The 20615-nt window shown below is 41.1% G+C and overlaps 1 protein-coding gene across 3 annotated transcripts; it reads left to right on the forward strand.

The window, feature by feature from the left end:
- The first annotated feature begins 350 nt into the window (after positions 1 to 350).
- Positions 351 to 20349, forward strand: LOC308609914 (uncharacterized protein). 3 transcript variants are annotated; one of them, XM_081259188.1, is made up of 4 exons: positions 351 to 679; positions 4565 to 4691; positions 5628 to 5759; positions 18223 to 20349. In XM_081259188.1, exons 1-4 carry the CDS (start codon positions 647 to 649, stop codon positions 19785 to 19787), a joined length of 1857 nt encoding a protein of 618 aa, XP_081115314.1. In that variant the 5' UTR covers positions 351 to 646; the 3' UTR covers positions 19788 to 20349. The 3 variants fall into 3 exon arrangements, with proteins under 3 accessions (XP_081115314.1, XP_081115315.1, XP_081115316.1); XM_081259189.1 differs by having other exon boundaries at positions 352 to 679; positions 5628 to 5723; XM_081259190.1 differs by lacking the exon at positions 5628 to 5759 and having other exon boundaries at positions 353 to 679.
- Positions 20350 to 20615: the final 266 nt, after the last annotated feature.

The following is a 20615-nucleotide window of genomic DNA, read 5'->3' on the forward strand; positions in this document are numbered from 1 at the left end:
AAGACAGCAGCCCCTCCCCGCCATAGGAGAGCTGATGTTTTCCCTTTTCAAAGCAGCTTTCTCTAGAAATCTGGAAATTGTTTCCTTGACAGGAGGGGGAGGAATTGGGTGGGAATGCTTGAGGTGGAGAAAAGTTGTCACATGCACGCAGGGAGGTTAGAGCAGGTTCTCTGGAGCCCGCGGTGCTTGGAACCCTGGTGCCACCCTCCCTGGCTGTGTGGACTGGGACAAGTTGCTCCCACTCTGCCCTCAGTTTCCTGATCTATAAAATGGGGTGCTGACAGTGCCAACTGTTCTGTGGGACTCGATGATGTATTGATATGTAGTGCCTGGCATGCGGTGAGGCTCAGGGAGTTGCTGCTACTGCTGATAGAGTCCTAGGACTTTTCCTCTGAGCCAGGGAAAGAGCTGGGCCTGGACCAGGATGACCCAGCCCTTCTCTCTGGTCCTGTCTAGCCCTCGTTCCTTCTGACTTCCTTCTCTGGGGGCACTTGGCATCATTTTCAAGTGGTATAAAGGTTTCAGAGCTGCTGATTCTGAGGGGTGGAAAGCAGAAGGGGCTTCCTCCTGGTTCCCTTTTTCTTCTCTCAGATCTGGCTTCTGGAGACTTCTCCCATCCTAAGGTGAAACTGCCCAGAAAGAGGACATGGCTACTGAACAGAGGGAAGCAAGGTCTCAGGTGAGTTCATTGCCATCTCAGGTCTTAGAGATAGATGGTTTTTTTTGTTATTTTACACTTAAACTGAAGTTTTCTCCCCAATACAGTCTTCACCAGGATTTGGAGCCCATGTCCTTCTGCCTTGGAAGACTTGGTCCACCCTGGTGGATGGTGGATTGCATAGGGAATGCTTGCCTCCAACCCCCCAATCCATGGCCTGTGTTTCTCTTTTTTTTCTAATAGACATTGTTTTATTCATTAATCTCAATTCACTGTATGATTACTGAATTGATAGGTAAGATGTCACATGTCTTATACCACATGGGGTCAGAACAAACAAACATGCACACTTGGCAGAATTCCTTTCTGGCCTGTCTCCTTTGCTCAGTCGTGTCCCCCTCCCTACCCTTGGCCAGAATGCTTTTCTTTTTCTTTCCGCCCCTGAGAAATCCTCAGGATACCTTCGCCAGGCTTTTCCCAGTCCATAGTTTTTAGTTTTTCTCCATCATAACTTTCTGGATCATGTGCCTTGCTTCTGTCACTCTCTTGAAAACTGATGTTGACCTGCCATTTTCATCTTTATGTTGTGAGAATGAGGGTGGGACCCCATCCAGGTGAGCCACTGTGTGAACAAAGGATAGCCATGCTGGTGGGGACGTAGATGGAGAGGTCTCTTGACTCCAAGAGCAGAGAGAAGACTCCTCAGGAAGCAGCAGTGAGAGTTTCATGGGATATTGGTAGTGAAGAGGCAGTGTATACAGTGATTCCTCAGTGGGGCTTTTGAGCCAGATGGCCAGGTTTGTGCCCATCTCCTCTGTTGCTGTTAATGGGTCTTGCGCAAAAAACTCCACCTCTCTGTGCCTCAGTTTCTTACCTCTCTGTGCCTCAGTTTCTTCACCTGTAAAGTGAATACAACAACTGGGCCTACCTCAGAGGGTAGATGAGAGAATCCTGGGAGTTAGTGCATGGAAAGCATTCTTATCAGGGCTGGGCACATAGTAGATGTTCAATATGTGGTGGTTGTGGTAGCTAAACGATATTATTTTAGTTCATGATGTCTATCTATCTACTGTTGGTAGATAGAAATGACTATACAGTGTCCTTCCTTTACTCATCCTCATCTAACAATAGTAGTTAACATTGCTGGGGAATATCCTGAGGGCTTCACCTTTGTTCTCACTCTCATAGCGAAGCAGAAGTTATTACCCCCATTTTACACTTGAAACTGAGGCTCAACGAAGTCAGGTAACCTGAAATCAAACCCAGGTATGTCTGGCCTCTAAGTTCATGTTAGTTATCATCCAGCCTTTCCTCTGGTACATCTTTCAGAACACAGGGCAGGCCTGGCTCCCAAATGACCAGAGTTCTCTGCAATGTGATGTTGTGTATCTTTTGGACCCATGAAATGTGGTAGTGGTTGATCTTCTGAGACTGTGGCTAGGACCTGCCTCTGCATATTTGGGCTACTGTTTTCTAAGCCCTTCCCATTCCATTCCAACAGAGCCAGGCTGCTCTCTTACCCAGAATCTTCTCCATCCCTGCTTGTGAGTCCTATGTGACATTTCTCCCTAACCTCACCTGCTGCCGATACATCAGTACTATGTGGACTTGTGTGTAAAACTCAGTGACAGGACGTTTAAGACCAGAGAGAGAATATACCTACCAAGTGCTGGGTTAAAAGAAAACTTCAGTTATCGTCTTGTCTGTGCCATTGGTAAAGTATGTGACCTGGTGTCTTAACTGCCCTGGACCTTGTGTTTCTCATCTCTAAAATGAGGATTGAACGAGGAAATAGTATATGGTCCTGTCCAGCGACACTTTTCTTGTTCAAATTGTTTCACGTGTTTTTCTTGTCTGCCAGTTGGATTGTAAATTCTTTTGAGGGCAAAGATCATTTCTTGTATTCCCTGCCATGTGCCAATAAATTATCTTATTATACATGCACTGCATGTTAATGTTAAAAATCTCAGAGAATAAAACAGTAAAATCACTCTTACCCCAACATCTTGAGATAATCATGGTCATACCTTTGGTATGCAGCCCTCAGAATAATTGTCTGTGTACCTTTATTTATTTATTATTTATTTATGTACATGTGTACATATGTATGTATGTATTTTTTATTTTATCATGTTAGCTTTTTATTTTGATAAAATATACATAAGATGAAATTTACCACTTTATCCATTTTTGAGTATATTGGCATTAAGTGCGTTCACAGTGTTGTGCTACCATCACTACTCTTTACCTCCATTGTATGGATTATCATTTATTACTTAACCCTATGAGATAGGCGTTGAGAGGCAGTTCCTTGGATTGGAATTCTACCTCTACCACTGACCAGCTGTGATATTGTGATTTATAATACGAAATATATATTTGGTCTTTGTCCCTGTTCCTGGCACATAATTTCCAAAACCCTTGTGATTTCCTAAGTGGTTAGTAATATGTGCTTTTTATCCCTGAAATTACTTCAGAGCAATGAAGGCACAATGGGTGTGTTTTGTATCCACACCAGAGTTTATGTTAATGAGGTTACTTTTGTACCCCACCGAAGGATGCGGGCTAATTGCCAGGGGAGCCAACCTTGATTAAAGTGTTGGAATTTTCAGTCCTGCCCCCCAATAACCCCTCTTATCCATCTGTCACCACCCGAGGAGATGAAAGTTGCATCAGTCGCCAATGGTCAGTGATTTAATCAATCATGCCTATGTAATGAACCTCCATAGAAACCCAGAAGGGTTCAGAGTTCTTCCAGGTTGGTGAACATGTAGAGAGTCAGAGAGAATGGTGAATCCCGAGAGAGCATGGAAGCTGTGCACCCCTTCCCTGTGCCGCTCTTTCACCTGCCAGTTCCTATATCTTTTTTTATCATAAACCCGTAATCTAGTAAGTAAATGTTTTCCTGAGTTCTGTGAGCCACTCTGGCAAATTAATCAAACCTGAGGAGAGGGTTGTAGAAACCTCCAATTTATAGCCAGTCAGTCAGCAGCACAGGTAACAACCTGGACTTGTGATTGACATTGAAAGGGGGCCAGTCTTGTGGGAATCTGACACTATCTTCAGGTGTCAGAATTGAGTTTAATTGTAGGACACCCAGCTGGTGTCCCACAATTGCTTGGTGTGTGGAAACCCCCCCACATCTGGTGTCAGAAGTGAAGTAGTGTTGTATTAAGAGTAGCGGAGACATGCAGGAGGAGTGAGTTTTCCCTTCATACCAGCTGTGTGACTTGGATAAATTTCTCTTTGTTTTCTCTTGTGTAAAATGGACACAATAATAGTACCTTCTTCATAGGGTTGTTGTGAAGATAAAATAAAGATATACACTAAAGGTTAATATAAACCTCTAAGAATAGTACTTAGCCTGAAAAAAAGCATTCAATAAATTATAGCTATTTTAATTTCCATTATTACTGTCCTCAAGCTTTAGGGAGCACAGAGTGCCTTCAGTTATTTAAACTAGCTCCCTCAGTGATTATTGAGGTTGTTTCCATTTCTTTGCTGTTACTAACACCATGATAAATGTCCTTGCATGTGCATTTTTGTTCAGTGTTCATTATCAAACAAATATAGTAATTGGAGAGTTAAAGAGTATGCACATTTTAAAGCTTCTAATGTATGTTATCAAATTGCCAACAGGAAGATTATTCTAATTAACACTCCCACTAATGGCCTTAATACCTCCACCCATCTCTTGTAGCAGTTAACTCGGGGCCTGGTTCATACTTCCTGCTACTCAGTATCTATTTGTCATTGGTCAGTTGTTCATTAAGCAAATGACCTGGAACCTTCAGAACCTAGAATAATATAGAAGCATTTCATGGTAGCCCGTCTACTCCCCACTGCCGCCTTTTTCACCCTGTGTGATGGGTAGTCCTGGGTGAGCTGAGATGCTTGTCTCTACAGGTGTCAGTGACGTTTGAAGATGTGGCTGTGTTCTTTACACGGGATGAGTGGAGAAAGCTGGCTCCTTCTCAGAGAAACTTGTACCAAGATGTGATGCTGGAGAACTATAGTAACCTTGTCTCATTGGGTAAGGAAATTTTCCCTGTAGATACAGAGTTCAGAAATTGGGATACCTCAGCATCTGATTTCCTGGGTAAAAGCCCTGGGTCATTAAAAACTTTAGCTGAGTTTTGCCTTAGCACTGTGCAAACTGGATCTCCATAAATAAACCTGAAAACCTTTTTCTCCCTCGTAGGTATGGAATTGCCCCATGGATGGGACAATCTACAGAGCTGCACATTAGAAATTCCCTCACTGCAGGCAACATTTTCCCACTATGACTGAACTATGATGTGTTTGCTCATCTCTTAACAGAGAGCATCCCTCAACCTTTTTCTTTGACCCAACACTGGCTTTTTTCAATTCTCTTTTACAGGGGTCAGCAAACTTTTTCTGTAAAGGGCCAGGGAATAAATATTTTCAGCTTTGTGGGCCACATATAGTCTCTGTAACATATTCCTTTTCTTTTTTTTTTGAACCATTCTTTGCTCAAGGGCCATGCATAAACAGACAGTGGCCTAGATTTGGCCTATGACCCATAGTTTGCTGACTGCTGCCATCTTTCAAAGGGAGTCAGATAGTGTTTTCTCATTTTAAACAAGCTACTTGGTACATAATCCTTTCCACAGATACCTGTTACAAATATTAATTTAATCTGTACATTTAACATACATTTAACAGTATATACATATTCCCTCTTGTATAGAAAGCTATTAGCACCCTGTTAATCAAGTCTGCATGTTTATCATACTTCACTAACATATAACTAAATGTTACATTGCCCCTTGCTTTTACCCTAACACACCCCTCACATTGTGGGGGCACAACTGGAGAATCCCACAGAAGTTCTCTGTATCATCCTTAGAGTTTTCCACTCAGATCTCAGATACCTCTTTGTGTCAAGGCAAAATCAAGTCTTTTTTTTCTTTTTCTTTTTTTTTTCTTCTTTTTGGTCTATGAGCAGGACTCCCATATTCCAAATCCGAGGTGATCTCCCTGTTGCAGCAAGGAGAAGATCCCTGGAAGGTAGAGAAAGAAAGCCCTGGAGGCTGCTCTCTAGGTGAGTGGGTGGGGAATGTCTGCAGGCAGCAGTCTGGTAAATGAGTGCATGTGCAACTCGGAGATGTTGGTCAGGGAATTTTCTGCACGTTCTCAGTCCTCAAGAAGTTTTGGAGAAGGGATGCTAAGGCCCCGAGTCACAAGCTTCCTCTTCTTCTCTGATAATTACTGCACAAGTGAATCTCTCAGGATCTTTTCTCTTGTTATTTCCTGTTGTTTCAGAGGAGGGCTACATTGTCATGCTTTCATTCAGCAAACTTAGTGCATTTAAGGAACTGCAGATAATTCATTCAGACTGAAGCTCAGGGTATATGGGAAAAGAAAGAGATGAGGAAGGAAATGAGATTAGAGAGCCAGGTGGGGACCACACTATGAAGTGCCTTGGTACAGTTCTTAAGGATGGGAACTGTCCATGGTTGACTGGAGATAATTCAAGAGTTTCAAGCAGAAGAGTTGTATGGTTGATATTTTAGAAAAAATAGTCTGAGTCTGAGATACTTTAAACGTACTTCAGTAAAGGCTAAAGAAGCTGAGGTAGGTCCCTACACTGGCACACAACACCACAGTCAGAAAGCAGCAGCACTGGTGTGGGCGGAGCTCCAAGCTACGTGAAGGACTAAAGCAAGTTTCAGTGCATTATTATGACATATCGCCATTTATGTGTAAAGAAAATTACGTGGGTGTTTGTCTATATGCATTATGTGCGTGTAAGTGCTGAGAGAAAGGTCGGGGAACACCTAAGCTGGTAACTAGTTACATTTGGATTGGGACTGAGAATGGGCATTGATGAAAGGGGACTTTAGTTCCATGCAATGTTATTAAAATTTTCACAGAGAATATATTCATGAGTCCTTATTACACAGTTTCAATTAAATAAGAATGGTTACTTTGGAAACACTGTTGGTCCTAGATTTGAAGTGAGGAAAAAGAAGAGGTGGGAACCTTCTGGAGATTATTCCATAATGTAGGCAAGACATTACCTGGAGGAAGGCATGTGCAGTGAGTTCAGGAAAGAGGAGAGGTCCCTTTATTAACGGTATAGGACAGGTTCGGTGTGGGATGGGTTTCATTTGAAATGTTAGTGAAATATGGGTAGAGGTCACCAGTGGACAGCTGTAGAAGGTAAACAGGGTCAGAACTCAACAGGGACGTCAGGGAGCCATCAGTGCAAAGGTGGCATTTGAAGCCTTGAGCTGAGCAGATGAGGGAACGGAGGAGAGGACAGAGTCCCAGGAAACCTCAGTGTTTATGAGGTGGGTTAAGAAGGAAGAATCTGTGGCTGAGCCTGAGAAGAAGTCACCAGAGGAGAAAACGGGCAGATTCGGCTGTCATGGAAGTTGAGGTCTGAGAGCTGTTGACCTGGGGAGGCCAGGGCTATGGGGGAGCAGGTTCTAAGCCTCGCTCACTGCTTTCCTGTCCCGTGATAAACAGCAGTGCAACCTTGGACAGAAGGATGCAGGTCCTGCCCTGGCGGAGCTCAGTGGAGGGGGAGGCTAATCGCACACAGGGCTGTGGAATGACAGCCTCCGGTGAGGACCTTGGGGGAAGAGCTGCAGGTGCTGTGAGAACGTGGAACAGGAGGGGTGCTGTGGGCAAGGCTTCCCAAGGAAGGGCCGGATCCCACATTGTGAGAAGCGTTCAGGCACAGGAAGAGCATGTCCGCGAGTGCAGACGAAGGAAGCCGGCATGTGGAGACGGGAGCAGGGAGAGGGTGCCGGGACCTGAGAGCCAGGCATAGCCTCTGAGGAGTTGAAGTACCCTGGCCACGAGCCCAGGTTTATATTCTGCAAGGATCAGCCTGCAACCAATGTGGAGCCACCTGGCATAGACGTAGTAGGACTTGTCTGAGGTTGCTGTCGGGTCCAGACGAGTCACTGATGACCCCTCACAATGCGGGCCCAGCAGAAGGGCTGTGGGACAGGCTGTCTCGATCCCTAAAGCACCCACACCTATAGTAGAGCTCGTTCTTCCCAGTATAATGTGAGATCTTTTGAGGTGGGAACCACACTTATCTCTCCTTATATCTTTTAACTGTCACTTGGGAGAAATATTCTAATTTTGTGGGAACTGCTAGATACCACCACAAAGTAAACAGAAAATGCAGGCAGCAGGAAACCAGTGGAGAGTTTAGGAGGGGCGTCAGGCTTGGACTGAGTATGGCGTGGAAGATCAAAGGAAGAGACGGAAGAATTGTTCCCTTTCCATTTGCCTCGGGAGCCTCTGATCCATGAGGAGTCCCCCTTCCTGAGTGAAGTGTTAGTTGGATTAAACTGAATAGAAAGTATGACTGGAGTCGAAAGCTGTCCAGAGAGACCCTGAAGACACCTAGTGGTGATGTCAAGTCCTTCTCAGGGTTGGGAAACTGTCCCCAAAGGAAAACTCTGTGTGGGTGTCTGGAGGAAGTAAGGCCATCAGAGCCAAGCATTGTGTGCATTTCTCTTGATGGGATGAACCTCCTCTCTTTGGTCAAAGGAGACAGTCAGATGGGGCTTCCTGGGTGTGCTGGCGTGTGGTTGTGTCTCTCCTGCACCCCTGGCAAGTCTCCCATTTGCCTGGACTAAAGTGCCCTTGGAACAGTTTCCCTTCCAAGGGGAGCTCACTTCCCTGTGAGCTTAGGTGAGGGACCTGGATGTTCTTGGAAGTACCTTGATCATTAACTCTAGACCAGAACCAAAAACCAACCCTTTGAACAGCCGGTGACAGAAAAGCTTATGCTTCCAGGGTAGGACTCCTAGAACCTCTAATTGCCTCCAAGTGTATTTTTAAAATATAATTTTCACTTCAAAACTACTCACAAATAGGAAAAACAAGACAAAAAGGGAAAACAAACTGTCATCCCTGGATCTGTATGTTTCATGTTGAGAGATGGGAGGAAATGGCTCAAAGGGTACACGTCTCATCTGAATCTGTTACTTAAGAAATGAGTCCAAAGTCTAATCACTATTCTGGCATATTATGTATATAAGTTATATATATATAAAATAAGAATAATGTGATTCAATCAACTTGAAAGTCTCATGAGTTTGATTTACTCCTAACATGAAAATATTCTTTTATTAAAAAAATTTAAAATCCAGGGATGATCTAGGTAAACAGTTACCCCCAATGAAAAGGTGTTTTTCTTTCTTTGTCTTTTTCTCTTCCTTTGTTATATTTATGCAAGAATTCAGGGCAGACTGAACCTGGAAGGGTGGTCAGCTAAGGGGTTGCTTGTGGACAGCCTTCCACTCACCGAGACTTGCTGGGGCTTCATCTGCACAGAGAGTAGGGGTCTTTTTCTAATTTGCAGAAAGGTGCTGTAGGGGTTATAGCGGCAGCCTAATGAAATAACATGCAGTGATTTTAAGGAGTGAATTTCTTACAAGGTGAAAGTTGAGCCCAAATGCTCTGTAGCCCTGTTTACTATGTTTGATTTAGTCTTGTTCTCATCCCCTGCGGTCCTCTCCTGCCACCAACATCTACTGTCCTTGTAGCTGCCAGAATGGTCTATTTAAAAGATAGATCAGGTCATCTCACTCGCATGCTCAAAACCTCTAGTGGCTTCTATCACATAGAACACAATCCAAAGCCCCCAGCGTGGCCCTCAGAGGCCTTTGTGGTCTGGCCCCAGCTACCTCTTCGCCTTCACCTCCTTCCTCTCTGCCCTTCATTGGAGAACTCTAATCACCCTGGCCTCCTTGTAGTTCATCAGGAAGGCCAAGCAGGCTCCCACCTCAGGGCCTCTGCACTTGCTTTTTCCTTTCCTGGACCATTCTTCTTCCTGATGGCCAGGAGCCCACTTGACTCACTTCCTCACACTATACAGGTTTCTGCTCAGATGGCACTTTGTCAGTTAGACACAGCTCATCCTTTGTTCTTTGTCCTCCACAGGACACAGGTCCTTTGTCCTCCACATTCTTTATCCCCTCACCATGCTTCATTTTCTCTCAGAGTACTTATTACTGCAAAATAGTACATATTTATTTATTATCAGCTCTTCCTCTGGATTGTAAATTCCCCCATGCTGGGTTGTCTGTTTCATTTGTTCCCATGTCCCCAGTACCTAAAATAGTGTCTGGTCAGAGTCAGCTTCCAGTTAGTGAATGTATGAATGACTTGGTTAGGTAGTCGTGATGGAGACAGAAAAAAGGGAACCAGTTGCAGAGATATTTGGCAGATAAAAGCAACAGGACTTGGAGATGGTTTAGATATGGAAGATAGAGGAGATGGAGTTGTCAAGGATGCGTGGTTGTTTTGTGGTTTGTTCTGGGATGGACAGTGATATCATTCACTGAGATAGTGGTGCTAGGAGATCAGATTTGGGGGATGCTATAAATATGGTTTTGGATGACTTAAATTGTCTTTGGTTGACCCAGTTATTCAAGTGGAGATGTCAAATAGCCTGTTTGATTTGGAGTTTCACCCCTTATAATATACCCTGGGCATTAAATGTAAATTTGGGAGACCCTGTCACTAAAGATAATTGAAACAGTGGTTGAGTTTGAGTTAGCCTGTGGAGTGGATTCAGAGTACAGCAAGAGCAAGAAAGAGCCTAGGACTCAATCTTGAGGAACTCTGGCATTTCATGGCTAGGCAGAGAGAAATGAACCCATAGGGAAGACAAGGATAAGGTGTACTATAGAAGGAAACTCGGGAGTCTAGTGTCATTGAAGTGAAGTCTCATAAAGGATGGTATCAGTAGAGGTAGGGAAAAGTAGATGAACTTGAGACATATTTAGATGGCAGAATAAACAAGTCTTGGTAATTGATTAGCGGAGGGAGAGGTGTGAAGGATGCCTTTTAAAGTTTTGATTCAGAACTGGTGCCAATTACAGACAAAAAGGTTGTACAGGTTGGGGGGAGGAAATAATCATAAATTCAGTTGAGCTGTCTTTGAGACACTCAAGTTGCAGTTTTAAGCTGGATTTTGTATAATTAGGTATGGAGAGTAGAGAAGTCTTGCCTAGAGTATGTTTATAGATGAAGCTGGCCTGTGGAAAGAGTACAGAGTGAAAAGAATCAGGGGCCTAGCACTCAAACCTATGGAACTCCAAGGATTAAAGATCAGGTAGAGGAAAATGAGCACACAAAGGAGATTGAAGCTGGTGGAACATGAGAAGAATTTGGAGTTAAGTTCAGGGTCACTGTAGCTTAGGTAGTGAGCATCTGAAGGAAAATGAGGGGTCACTATCAGATGCTGCTGAGAGGTAAGTTAGGTGGGGACTGAAGAGAGCATCTTGCCTTTGTCACATGAAGGTCATGGTTGCCTTAGAGTAATGGTAAGGACAGAAGCCAGAATGGAGCCCATGAGGGGTGAGTGAGCAGGAGGAGATGAATATGTGTGGGATACGACAAGGTGAGATGTGACAAGGAGGCAGTAGTTGGAGAGCTCTTCTATGCAAATATAAACAAATATTTCTTGTTTTTCTCTGTCCACTCAAATTATATTATACAGCACACATTATTCTGCCCCTTTCTCTTGATATATATTGAAACTCTTTCCATGTCAGTACATAAAGAGCTTCCTCATTCTAAGGAGTAGTTCTACGGCCTTCAGCTAGCTCTCTTCTTGGCTGGCAGAAGAGGTGATTTTGGTTGTATGTGGCTTTGGATAATGTTAGCCCATTGGGTCCAGTTTGGGCTAGAATTTTATAAATGCTATGATTTCTAATTAGCAATATGGATATTGGTTTAAAGCTGTACCTTTATCGTGTACCCATATGATGTCCTGGTGTATTACAGTTAGAGTTAATCCAACTGTCCATCAAAGGAATCTGGTTGAATAAGCTGAGGGACATTCTCATGGTGGAATTCTCACTGTAAATAAGAATGAGGAAGAATTCTGTAAATTCCACTGTGGGGTGATAATATTACTAAGTAGGGGAAAGTGCAGAACAGAACAGTGAGAGTAGGAGTTTTATCAAAGGAAGGAGGAGATACCAAAAAAGAAAAAGTGTATATTTGCTTATATTAAAAAAAATAGAGAAGCCAAATAAAAAAAAGGATAAAAGCAGATCTATAAAAATGGTTACCTATAAGGTGAAGGAAGGAAAAGAAAAAGTATTGAGAGAACAAGGATAGAATGTAGAATTTTTTTAGGTACCTTGTTTTTATAATGTTGACTTTGGAACCATAAAAATGTTTTATAGGGCTTCCCTGGTGGCGCAGTGGTTGAGAGTCCGCCTGCCGATGCAGGGGTTCGTGCCCCGGTCCGGGAAGATACCACATGCCGCAGAGCGGCTGGGCCGTGAGCCATGGCCACTGAGCCTGCATGTCCAGAGCCTGTGCTCCACAGCGGGAGAGGCACAACAGTGAGAGGCCCAAGTACCGCAAAAATATAAAAAATTATAAATTATAAAACAAGATTAAACAAAAATGAAAAAGTGTTCCATAAATATTGAAAGCAAAATGAAACAAATGACCCTAATTGTGTTTCAGGTTGTTGGCTTAGTCACAGAGAAAAATTATCTCAAATGCTTTTAAATCACAGCAGCTTGAATAAAGATCCTTAGTGATTTATATAAATATTATGGTTTATAATAAGACATATATATTTGGTACAGAGCTCCTAAAACCCTGGGAATTCGTAGGTGATGAGAGCCACAACGGTGTCTTTGTTATGTTAATGAGGTTTCTTTTGGACCCTATCTTAGGATGGGGCCTGGTTGCCAGGACCAATCATGTGATTAGAGGTTTGAAAGTTGACCTCCAGGGAGGGGAGGGGGACTGGAGGTTGAATTAGTTGCCAGTGGCCAATGATTTAATCAATCATGCCTTTATAATGGCGCCTCCATAGAAACCCAAAAGGACAGATTCAGAAAGCTTCTGGGTTGATGAATATGTGGAGATCTGGGGAGAGTGGTGTAGTTAGAGAGGGCTTAGAAATTCCATGCCCTTTCCCCATACATTGACCTGTGCATCTCTTCCATCTGTTCCCAAGTTATATCCTCTTATAATTACCTGGTGATCTAGTAAGCAGAATGTTTCTCTGAGTTCCATGAGCTACTGTAGCAAATTAACCAAACGTAAGAAGGGGGTCGTGGGAACCTCTGATTTATAGCCAGTTGGTCAGAAGTACAGATGATAACCTGGGTTTGTGACTGGTGTCTGAGGGAGGCAGGGGGCAGTCTTGTAGGACTGAACGCTTATCCTGTGGGATATGATGCTATCTCCAGGTAGATAATGTCAGAGTTGAGCTGAATTGAGGACACCCAGTTGGTATCCAAGAATTGCTTATTATTGATGTGGAAACCGCCCCCCCACCACCACATTGGAATTGGGTGAAGAACATGTAATTAATGCCTTACAGGCAAAAATAACTTCAAACAATAATGTTGATTTTGGTGGTTATAATAAAAATATGTGGTTATGTTTACAAATAGAGTTCTTATCTTTGAGAAATGTGTCTGAAGTATTATTGATGAAATGATATAATACGGAGTTAGTGTACTTGAGCATATGCTAATGAAAGAGATGTAAGGGAGTTGTATTAATTTTCTCACCTGCTCCAACAAAGTGCCACAAACTGTGTGGCTTTAAACAACAGAAATTTATTGTCTCACAGTTTTGTGGGACCATGCTCCCTCTGAAACTCCAGGTAGAATCCTTCCTTGCCTCTCCCTACCTTCTGGATGTGGCCAGTGGTCCTTGTTCCTTGGCTTGCAGCTGCATCACTCCAGTCTCTGCTTCTCTTGTCACTTGGTGTTCCCCTGGGGTATCTTGACATGGTCTTTCTGTGCTTGCCTGTGTCCAAATTTCCCTTTTATAAAGACACCAGTCATATTAGAACCTACCCTAATCACCTCATCTCAACTTGATTGAATCTGCAAAGTTACTTAACCTTACCAAATAAGGTTATATTCTGAGTTATTGGAAATTAGGACTTCAACATATCTTTTTTGGGTGATGCAATTCAACCCATAATAAGGTAATAGATGAAACAGCATTAGTGATTGTTGATGCTGGCTTGGCAATTCATTGTACAATTCACTCTACTTTTGTACATGCTGAACATCTTCCATAATAAAAAGCGTTAAAAATCAGAATTACCAACAACAGAATTTCTAAAACAGCATTTCTCTTTTTCACCAACACAGGCATTCTGGAATACATTTACAGATGTGTAGTTCTGCCCCCATCGTGGTGTTGTGTGTAATTCTCAGCATATAGCTCCCTCAATTCTCTGACTCTAGAAAACCTTATGAGACTGCAAATGCATGTGACATTTTTATAGGAATAATTTTGAATCTGACCACCTGTAGGATAAGGTGGGAAGGATATAGGTCTGGAAAGTTGGCTTGGGTTCAAAGATTTTGATGCTGCCTTTAGCCCTCACACTATCCCTCCATCTAATCTATGGCTAATCCTTTAAAATCCCATTTTAGACATTTCTTCCCCCAAATTCTGGCCACCACTAGTACGCCTTCCCAGCTTGTACTTGCTACTATCTGAGGGTAGTTTGGATGTTGTTGTAAGCTCACATTTTCATCCATTTCTGTTTTGTGTTTTTGTTGTATAAATGACCACACTTCTCCTTTTTTGTCTCTAATGCCAAACTGGGAGCTCCTTAAAGAAGTTAACTGTTTCTTTTCATTACCAGATCTGGAATGTCTTGTGGATCACATGCCTAAGATAGAGCCTGACATGTTGTAGGTGCTTTTTAAGTATTTGATGAATGAATTAAATAAGGAGCAGTCAGTGCTTTTTGAAATAATAAGAGGAGTTCTATATAGTAAGAAGGTTAAGTTCAGTGGGAAGTAATACTAGAAAGGTGAGAAACAGGTCAGAGGATCAACTTGAAGGTCAATAGCAATAGTCACTATTGAGTAAGGAGATGCTGAACTTGGATGTATTAATGATGGTTGTTAGAGACATCTTAGTGAAGAGATTCAAGGGAATTTGATGACTGACTAGACTTGGAATGCAGGGGAGAGAAGCTTCTGAGATGAAACTAAGAATTCATTGCAAAGGAGCTGAAGAAGTTATGATATAATTCAGAACTTGGAAACACAAAAAGAGCTTGAAAGGAATGCACTGGATTCGGATTTGGACAAGCTGAATTTGAAGAAAAATACTCAAATGAAGAGTCTAGCAGGCAGCTGGAAATCCCTCTGTAAAGTGTTTTGAGGCTCAGGATAGTCATTCAGATAGGAGGTGTGGGAGTGGATGAAATCATCTAGGGAGAGAAGGTTGAAGAGAGACTCACAGAGATTCATAAGCACCAAGGGAGGAGAAACTAGACCTAATGACAGGAACTAGTCAGGGCGGTGGTCATTGGCAAAATCACCTGTACTCTAAACTTCTGACCTAAGTCATAACCTTGTTCATGAGTTAGCTCAGGCCCAGGCTTGATTCTGGGAGAGAGCAAAAGTTGAACTGCGCTTCAGGAGACACATCTTAGACCTACAGAAAACTTTAAGCAGACCATAAAGAACAGTTAGGATGTCCATAATCCAGGACTCATGTCCCCTTCATTGGGAAACATGACTGTTTTAAGTTATTAGTCCCATTCTGGACTAAGGCATTGGCACTTGAAGTAGAGTTGAGGTGAGTTTCCCAGTATTGGTATGGACCCTTGTAGCTATAATTACTTCCATTAAAAAATAAAAACTCCCCATGTCCTGTTTCTCTATTCTCCTTTAAACAGAACTTTTCAAAAGCATTTCTATACTTGATGTCTCCATGTTCTCACCTCCCATTGTTTCTTCTGTGCACTCCACTAGGGCTTTCTTCCTTACTATTCCATGAAAAGCAGTTATTAAATCACAAACAGTCTCCATCTTGGCACAATCAGGGTTAAGTTTTTAATTCTTAAATTGTTTAACAAAGTTGATCATTGCCTCCTCACTGGAGTACTTTCTTCCTTTGGCTTCTGGACCACCATATTCTTCTGCTTTTCTTCCTTTTCTTGCCCTCTAGTATTACAATGCCTAAGTAATTTTTTCAGTTCTTCAGCTTTTTTTCTTTTTTGGCTGCGTTGGGTCTTCATTGCTGCGCACGGGCTTTCTCTAGTTGCAGCAAGCGTGGGTTCTTTGTTGCAGTGTGTGGACTTCTCATTGTGATGGCTTCCCTTGTTGCAGAGCACGGGCTCCAGGTGCACAGGCTCAGCAGTTGTGGATCATTACCTGGTCCATAGTAGGCAGTTAATAAATATTTGTGAATGGAAAGGATGTCTCCAGCATATGCAAAGATAACAAAATAAGAAAAAAACATGTAGTGCTCCAGAAACTGCATGTAGTTCAGCATACATGGCAAGAAACCAGGGGAGGGAGATGAGTACCAAGGTGAATGAAGGTCAGATCATGAAACACCTTGTTGACCATGTTAAGTACTCTGGACCTTACATATATACAAATCACTGAAGATAAGTTGGAGGATCTTACAGAAGTTTGCAACATGGTAAGATGTGGATTTTAGATTATGTGGCTACAGTGTGGAGACTGAATTGACAGCAAGATTTGAGGTGGGGAGACTTGTTAGGAGTCTATGGTGGAACAGTAAAGCATGAGAAACAGAGTACCGTTTAGGTACCCGAGCCCAGTGCTCAGGGCTCTAGTAAAGTTGTTGGTTGTAAAACTGCAGTCTTTACATACAGACCTAAGGCAGGGTCTCTAACTTTGCCTTATAAACTACAATCCAAAATTTTGGAATCTTGCTATCTTCTTCCCAGCTCGTGTAGTAACCTAGAACCAATGACTGATGAAAGTACTCCATTTTTACCACTGCCTCCCACACTTGTGCCCAAATAATGTTATTGAAATTTGGATCACTTAAGCAAGACTTAGATGGAAAAGGAAATTGAAAGGTGTTGAACAGAAAATAAAGAACTCCTCTTTCTGTTACAACAAATAGTAAAGATTAGAGAGCAGATAGGTTTTGTGATTGGCTAAGTGAAAAAGAGCTATTACACAAAATGCACATTATGGTCTCTTCCAGAAGATGTGGTTCCTAATTTAATGAGTGATTTATTGATACTTATCTATATATGTATTTTAAAATGAGTGTTATTCTCACTTGCTCGGCTTGGCAAATATCAGTGCCTTAAAAAAATAGTAAAGATGGGTGCATATAAAATTAGTCAGAGAGGGTGTGTAGAGTGGGGGGGAAAATCCCAAACCCTAGGGAAAGCAGTTTTAAAGTGGAAATAGAAAGTTACTCATGAAGGAAACTGAGAAGTTAACACTGGTAGAAGAAAAGAGAAAAGCAGAATATATTATGTTCACCAAGCAGATAGAATCTGTAAACAGGCGAGAAAGTGAATGTCAGATAGGAATCTCAAAATACAGTGAGTTGCAAAGGAGCCCTTTAAATGGTTACTCTAGCCCAGGAGAAAATGCCAAAATATATGTATACCTATTCCCCACCAGAATTTAATATTCAATGAATTGTGTCCTTACCCAACTTTAAAATTTATTGAATTTAATTCTGTTTTTTACCACCTTATCATGTTAGCCCTTTTTACCTTTTTATGTTTATTCCTGTCTTATTGATCTTTGACTCTTTTCTGTGCTGCTTGCATAGCATCTCCTGCTTGATAAATGAGCAAGGCTGCTTTCTTATCTTGCAACTTTTGGCTTCATGCCTACCTGTTGGCACCTCTGTAGATTAATTCAGTAATTACTTCCTGTTTGAACTGGCTCTGAAACCCTCCCACTGCTTGTATAATGTACTGTCCTGGAAGGCAACTTCTCATGCAAGTCTTGAATCCCCTGTGTGTGTGTGTGTGTGTGTGTGTGTGTGTGTGTATATGAAATTAATATATAAATAATTGAGATTATTTGACATTGTTCAAATTAGGTATATATAAGTTATTAAGGAAGGTTAACAAAACAAACATTTTGTGTATAATTCAGATGCCATTAGGAGGATCTGTAGGTTAATAGGGCATGCTAATCTGCTTGCAGAGAACATTAGGGTAGAAAAGGAAAGTGAAAAATATTTAGATATAGATATATATAATTACATATATAGAATATATAGATATATATTTTTAACACTGTGGTGAGTGCCTATAATAACAGGAATGCTCTATGGAAACTCACAGTCAAGAAGGGACTCAGAGTTAACTTTTGAACTGAATCTGAAGGATACAAAGGAATTTGGCATGAGTGAAAAGGGATGAAGACTTTCCAGGTTAGGAATGATTACACAAAGAAGAAAAATGTCATGAAGATAATTTAGGATTCTATCATAGGCTTTGGACTCTGATCCCAGGCTGCCTTTTCCAATTCATGGCTCCCCTTTGAATCCCTCTTCTCCATTTTCCATTAGCCAATTCTTCTGATCACTCTTACACTCACCCTCTTTAAATGTGTTGTTTAATCTTTTCTCCACCCTGTTGTTCTCAACTCCTGTTGATTGTTTCTCTGTACTGCTTAAATCTCCTAAGTTTTTCTTCTTACTGTTTTTGGCCATATACCAAGACCTTATTTAAATACCATCATTATTCAGTCTATACATTAGTCTCAGTAGCCAAATGCTGTATCACATGGAACATCTTCAGTTTTTTCTTTCCCTTCCAGGATGGAAGAACAGTTATAAAACCAAAAAGTCAACTCAAACACAAGGTTCTTCATTTCAGGAGCTGATAATGAAAAGATCCAAAAGGAGTGGACCCTGGGACTTCAAATTAGAAAACCCCTGCAAATATGAAGACAGATTAGAGAAAAAGCAGAAGAAAAAAGAAAGTGTTCAGATAGTTTCAGTCGCTCACAAAAAAATCCTCACTGTAGAAAGAAAACATAAAAATTCTGAATTTGGCCAAAACTTCAGCCCAAAGTCAGTCCTTGTTAGGCAACAGATGGTTCCCAGAGAAAAAAACCCACCAAAATGTGAAATACAAGGAAACAGCTTCAAACAGAATTCCAATTTATTTAATCAACAAAAAATCAACACAGCCAGGAAACGTTATAAATGTAGTATGTGTGAGAAAACCTTCACTAATACTTCATCCCTTCGTAAACATGAGAAAAACCATAGTGGAGAGAAATTGTTTAAATGTAAAGACTGTTCAAAAGCCTTTAACGAAAGTTCAGCTCTTATTCAACATCAAATAACTCATACTGGAGAGAAACCATATATATGTAAAGAATGTGGGAAAGCCTTCACTCTCAGTACATCCCTTTATAAACACCTAAGAACACACACTGTGGAGAAATCCTGTAGATGTAAAGAATGCGGTAAATCCTTCAGCAGAAGGTCAGGCCTTTTTATACATCAAAAAATCCATGCTGGAGAAAACCTCTATAAATATAATCCAGGTAGGAAGGCATCTAGTTGCAACACATCCCTTCCTGGATGTCAGAGAATGAATTCCAGAAAGAAGTGCTATTTATGTAATGAATGTGGCAATACCTTTAAGTCTAGTTCATCCCTTCGTTATCATCAGAGGATACACACAGGAGAGAAACCTTTTAAATGTAGTGAATGTGGGAGAGCCTTCAGTCAGAGTGCATCTCTTATTCAACATGAAAGAATTCACACTGGAGAAAAGCCTTATAGATGTAATGAATGTGGAAAAGGTTTCACTTCTATTTCACGACTTAACAGACACCGAATAATTCATACTGGTGAGAAGTTTTATAATTGTAATGAATGTGGTAAAGCCTTAAGTTCCCACTCAACACTTATTATTCATGAAAGAATTCATACTGGAGAGAAACCATGTAAATGTAAAGTGTGTGGGAAAGCCTTCAGACAAAGTTCAGCTCTCATTCAACATCAGAGAATGCATACTGGAGAAAGACCCTATAAATGTAATGAGTGTGGGAAAACATTCAGGTGTAACTCATCCCTTAGTAATCATCAGAGAATTCACACAGGAGAGAAACCATATCGATGTGAAGAATGTGGGATATCTTTTGGCCAAAGATCAGCTCTTATTCAACATCGAAGGATTCATACAGGAGAGAAACCCTTCAAATGTAATACATGTGGGAAAACTTTTAGACAAAGCTCATCACGTATTGCCCATCAGAGAATTCATACTGGAGAGAAACCCTATGAATGTAATACATGTGGGAAACTTTTCAATCACAGGTCATCTCTTACTAATCATCATACAATTCATATTGAAGAGAACCCCTAGAAAGTAGGTTTGCATGTGTGACATTCTGAAAGCAAAGCTCATCAGAATACATGAAAGTGATGTAATAAATGTAATGGATATGAAAAGCCATTCTACGATTTAGTCATCAAATAATAAATTCCAAGGATAAACCTATGTAATAGATAATGAGAAAAGTGGAAATTGTTCAGTCCTATCAGACACTTTATAATAACCTAAAATGAAGAATTCCTGACTGGAGACATTGACTTTGGGCATTTGTAAAATAATTGTTTTCTCTACAGCATCGCATGCTGCATATCATATGTCATTGTTGTAAACATCTGGGTGATGAGGGGAAGTGTGCACTGGATTTCCTGTTAAACTGTAAACTTAATACTTTTTAAAAAATAACTGACATTGTAATAGTATATAAAAGATGTGGTCAAAGAAATTATACATTTTTAGAGAAAAGGACCAAATGAAAGTTAAAAATGAATTGTAAACTACCTCTGACTTTCTGGGGTTTGTCCTTTTCCTGACTTGATGTCAAACTTTGTGTCTGGATTTCATTTAAAAGTAGAAATAAAAGTCTGTTCTCTTCCTTTGTTCTAGTAATTGCTGTGAATTGGAAATTTTCTACACAATTTTTAATTCTGTTCTCAGAATTATTTTTTTCTCTGAAGTCATTTATTATGAAATTATACATGCTATATACTGTGAGCTGTCATCTTAAGTATATTAAATGGAAAAATAAGCAATTTTCAAGTTTAAAGCTATTAAATTATATTTAATATATATTATACATATATATTTAATAACATATATTCTAAATTCACAGCAGAAGGGGCTGTCAAAAGTAGTTTAATT

The sequence above is a fragment of the Mesoplodon bidens genome (assembly GCF_964165515.1).
Source record: "Mesoplodon bidens genome assembly, contig: HAP1_SCAFFOLD_92, whole genome shotgun sequence".
NCBI lineage: Eukaryota > Metazoa > Chordata > Mammalia > Artiodactyla > Ziphiidae > Mesoplodon > Mesoplodon bidens.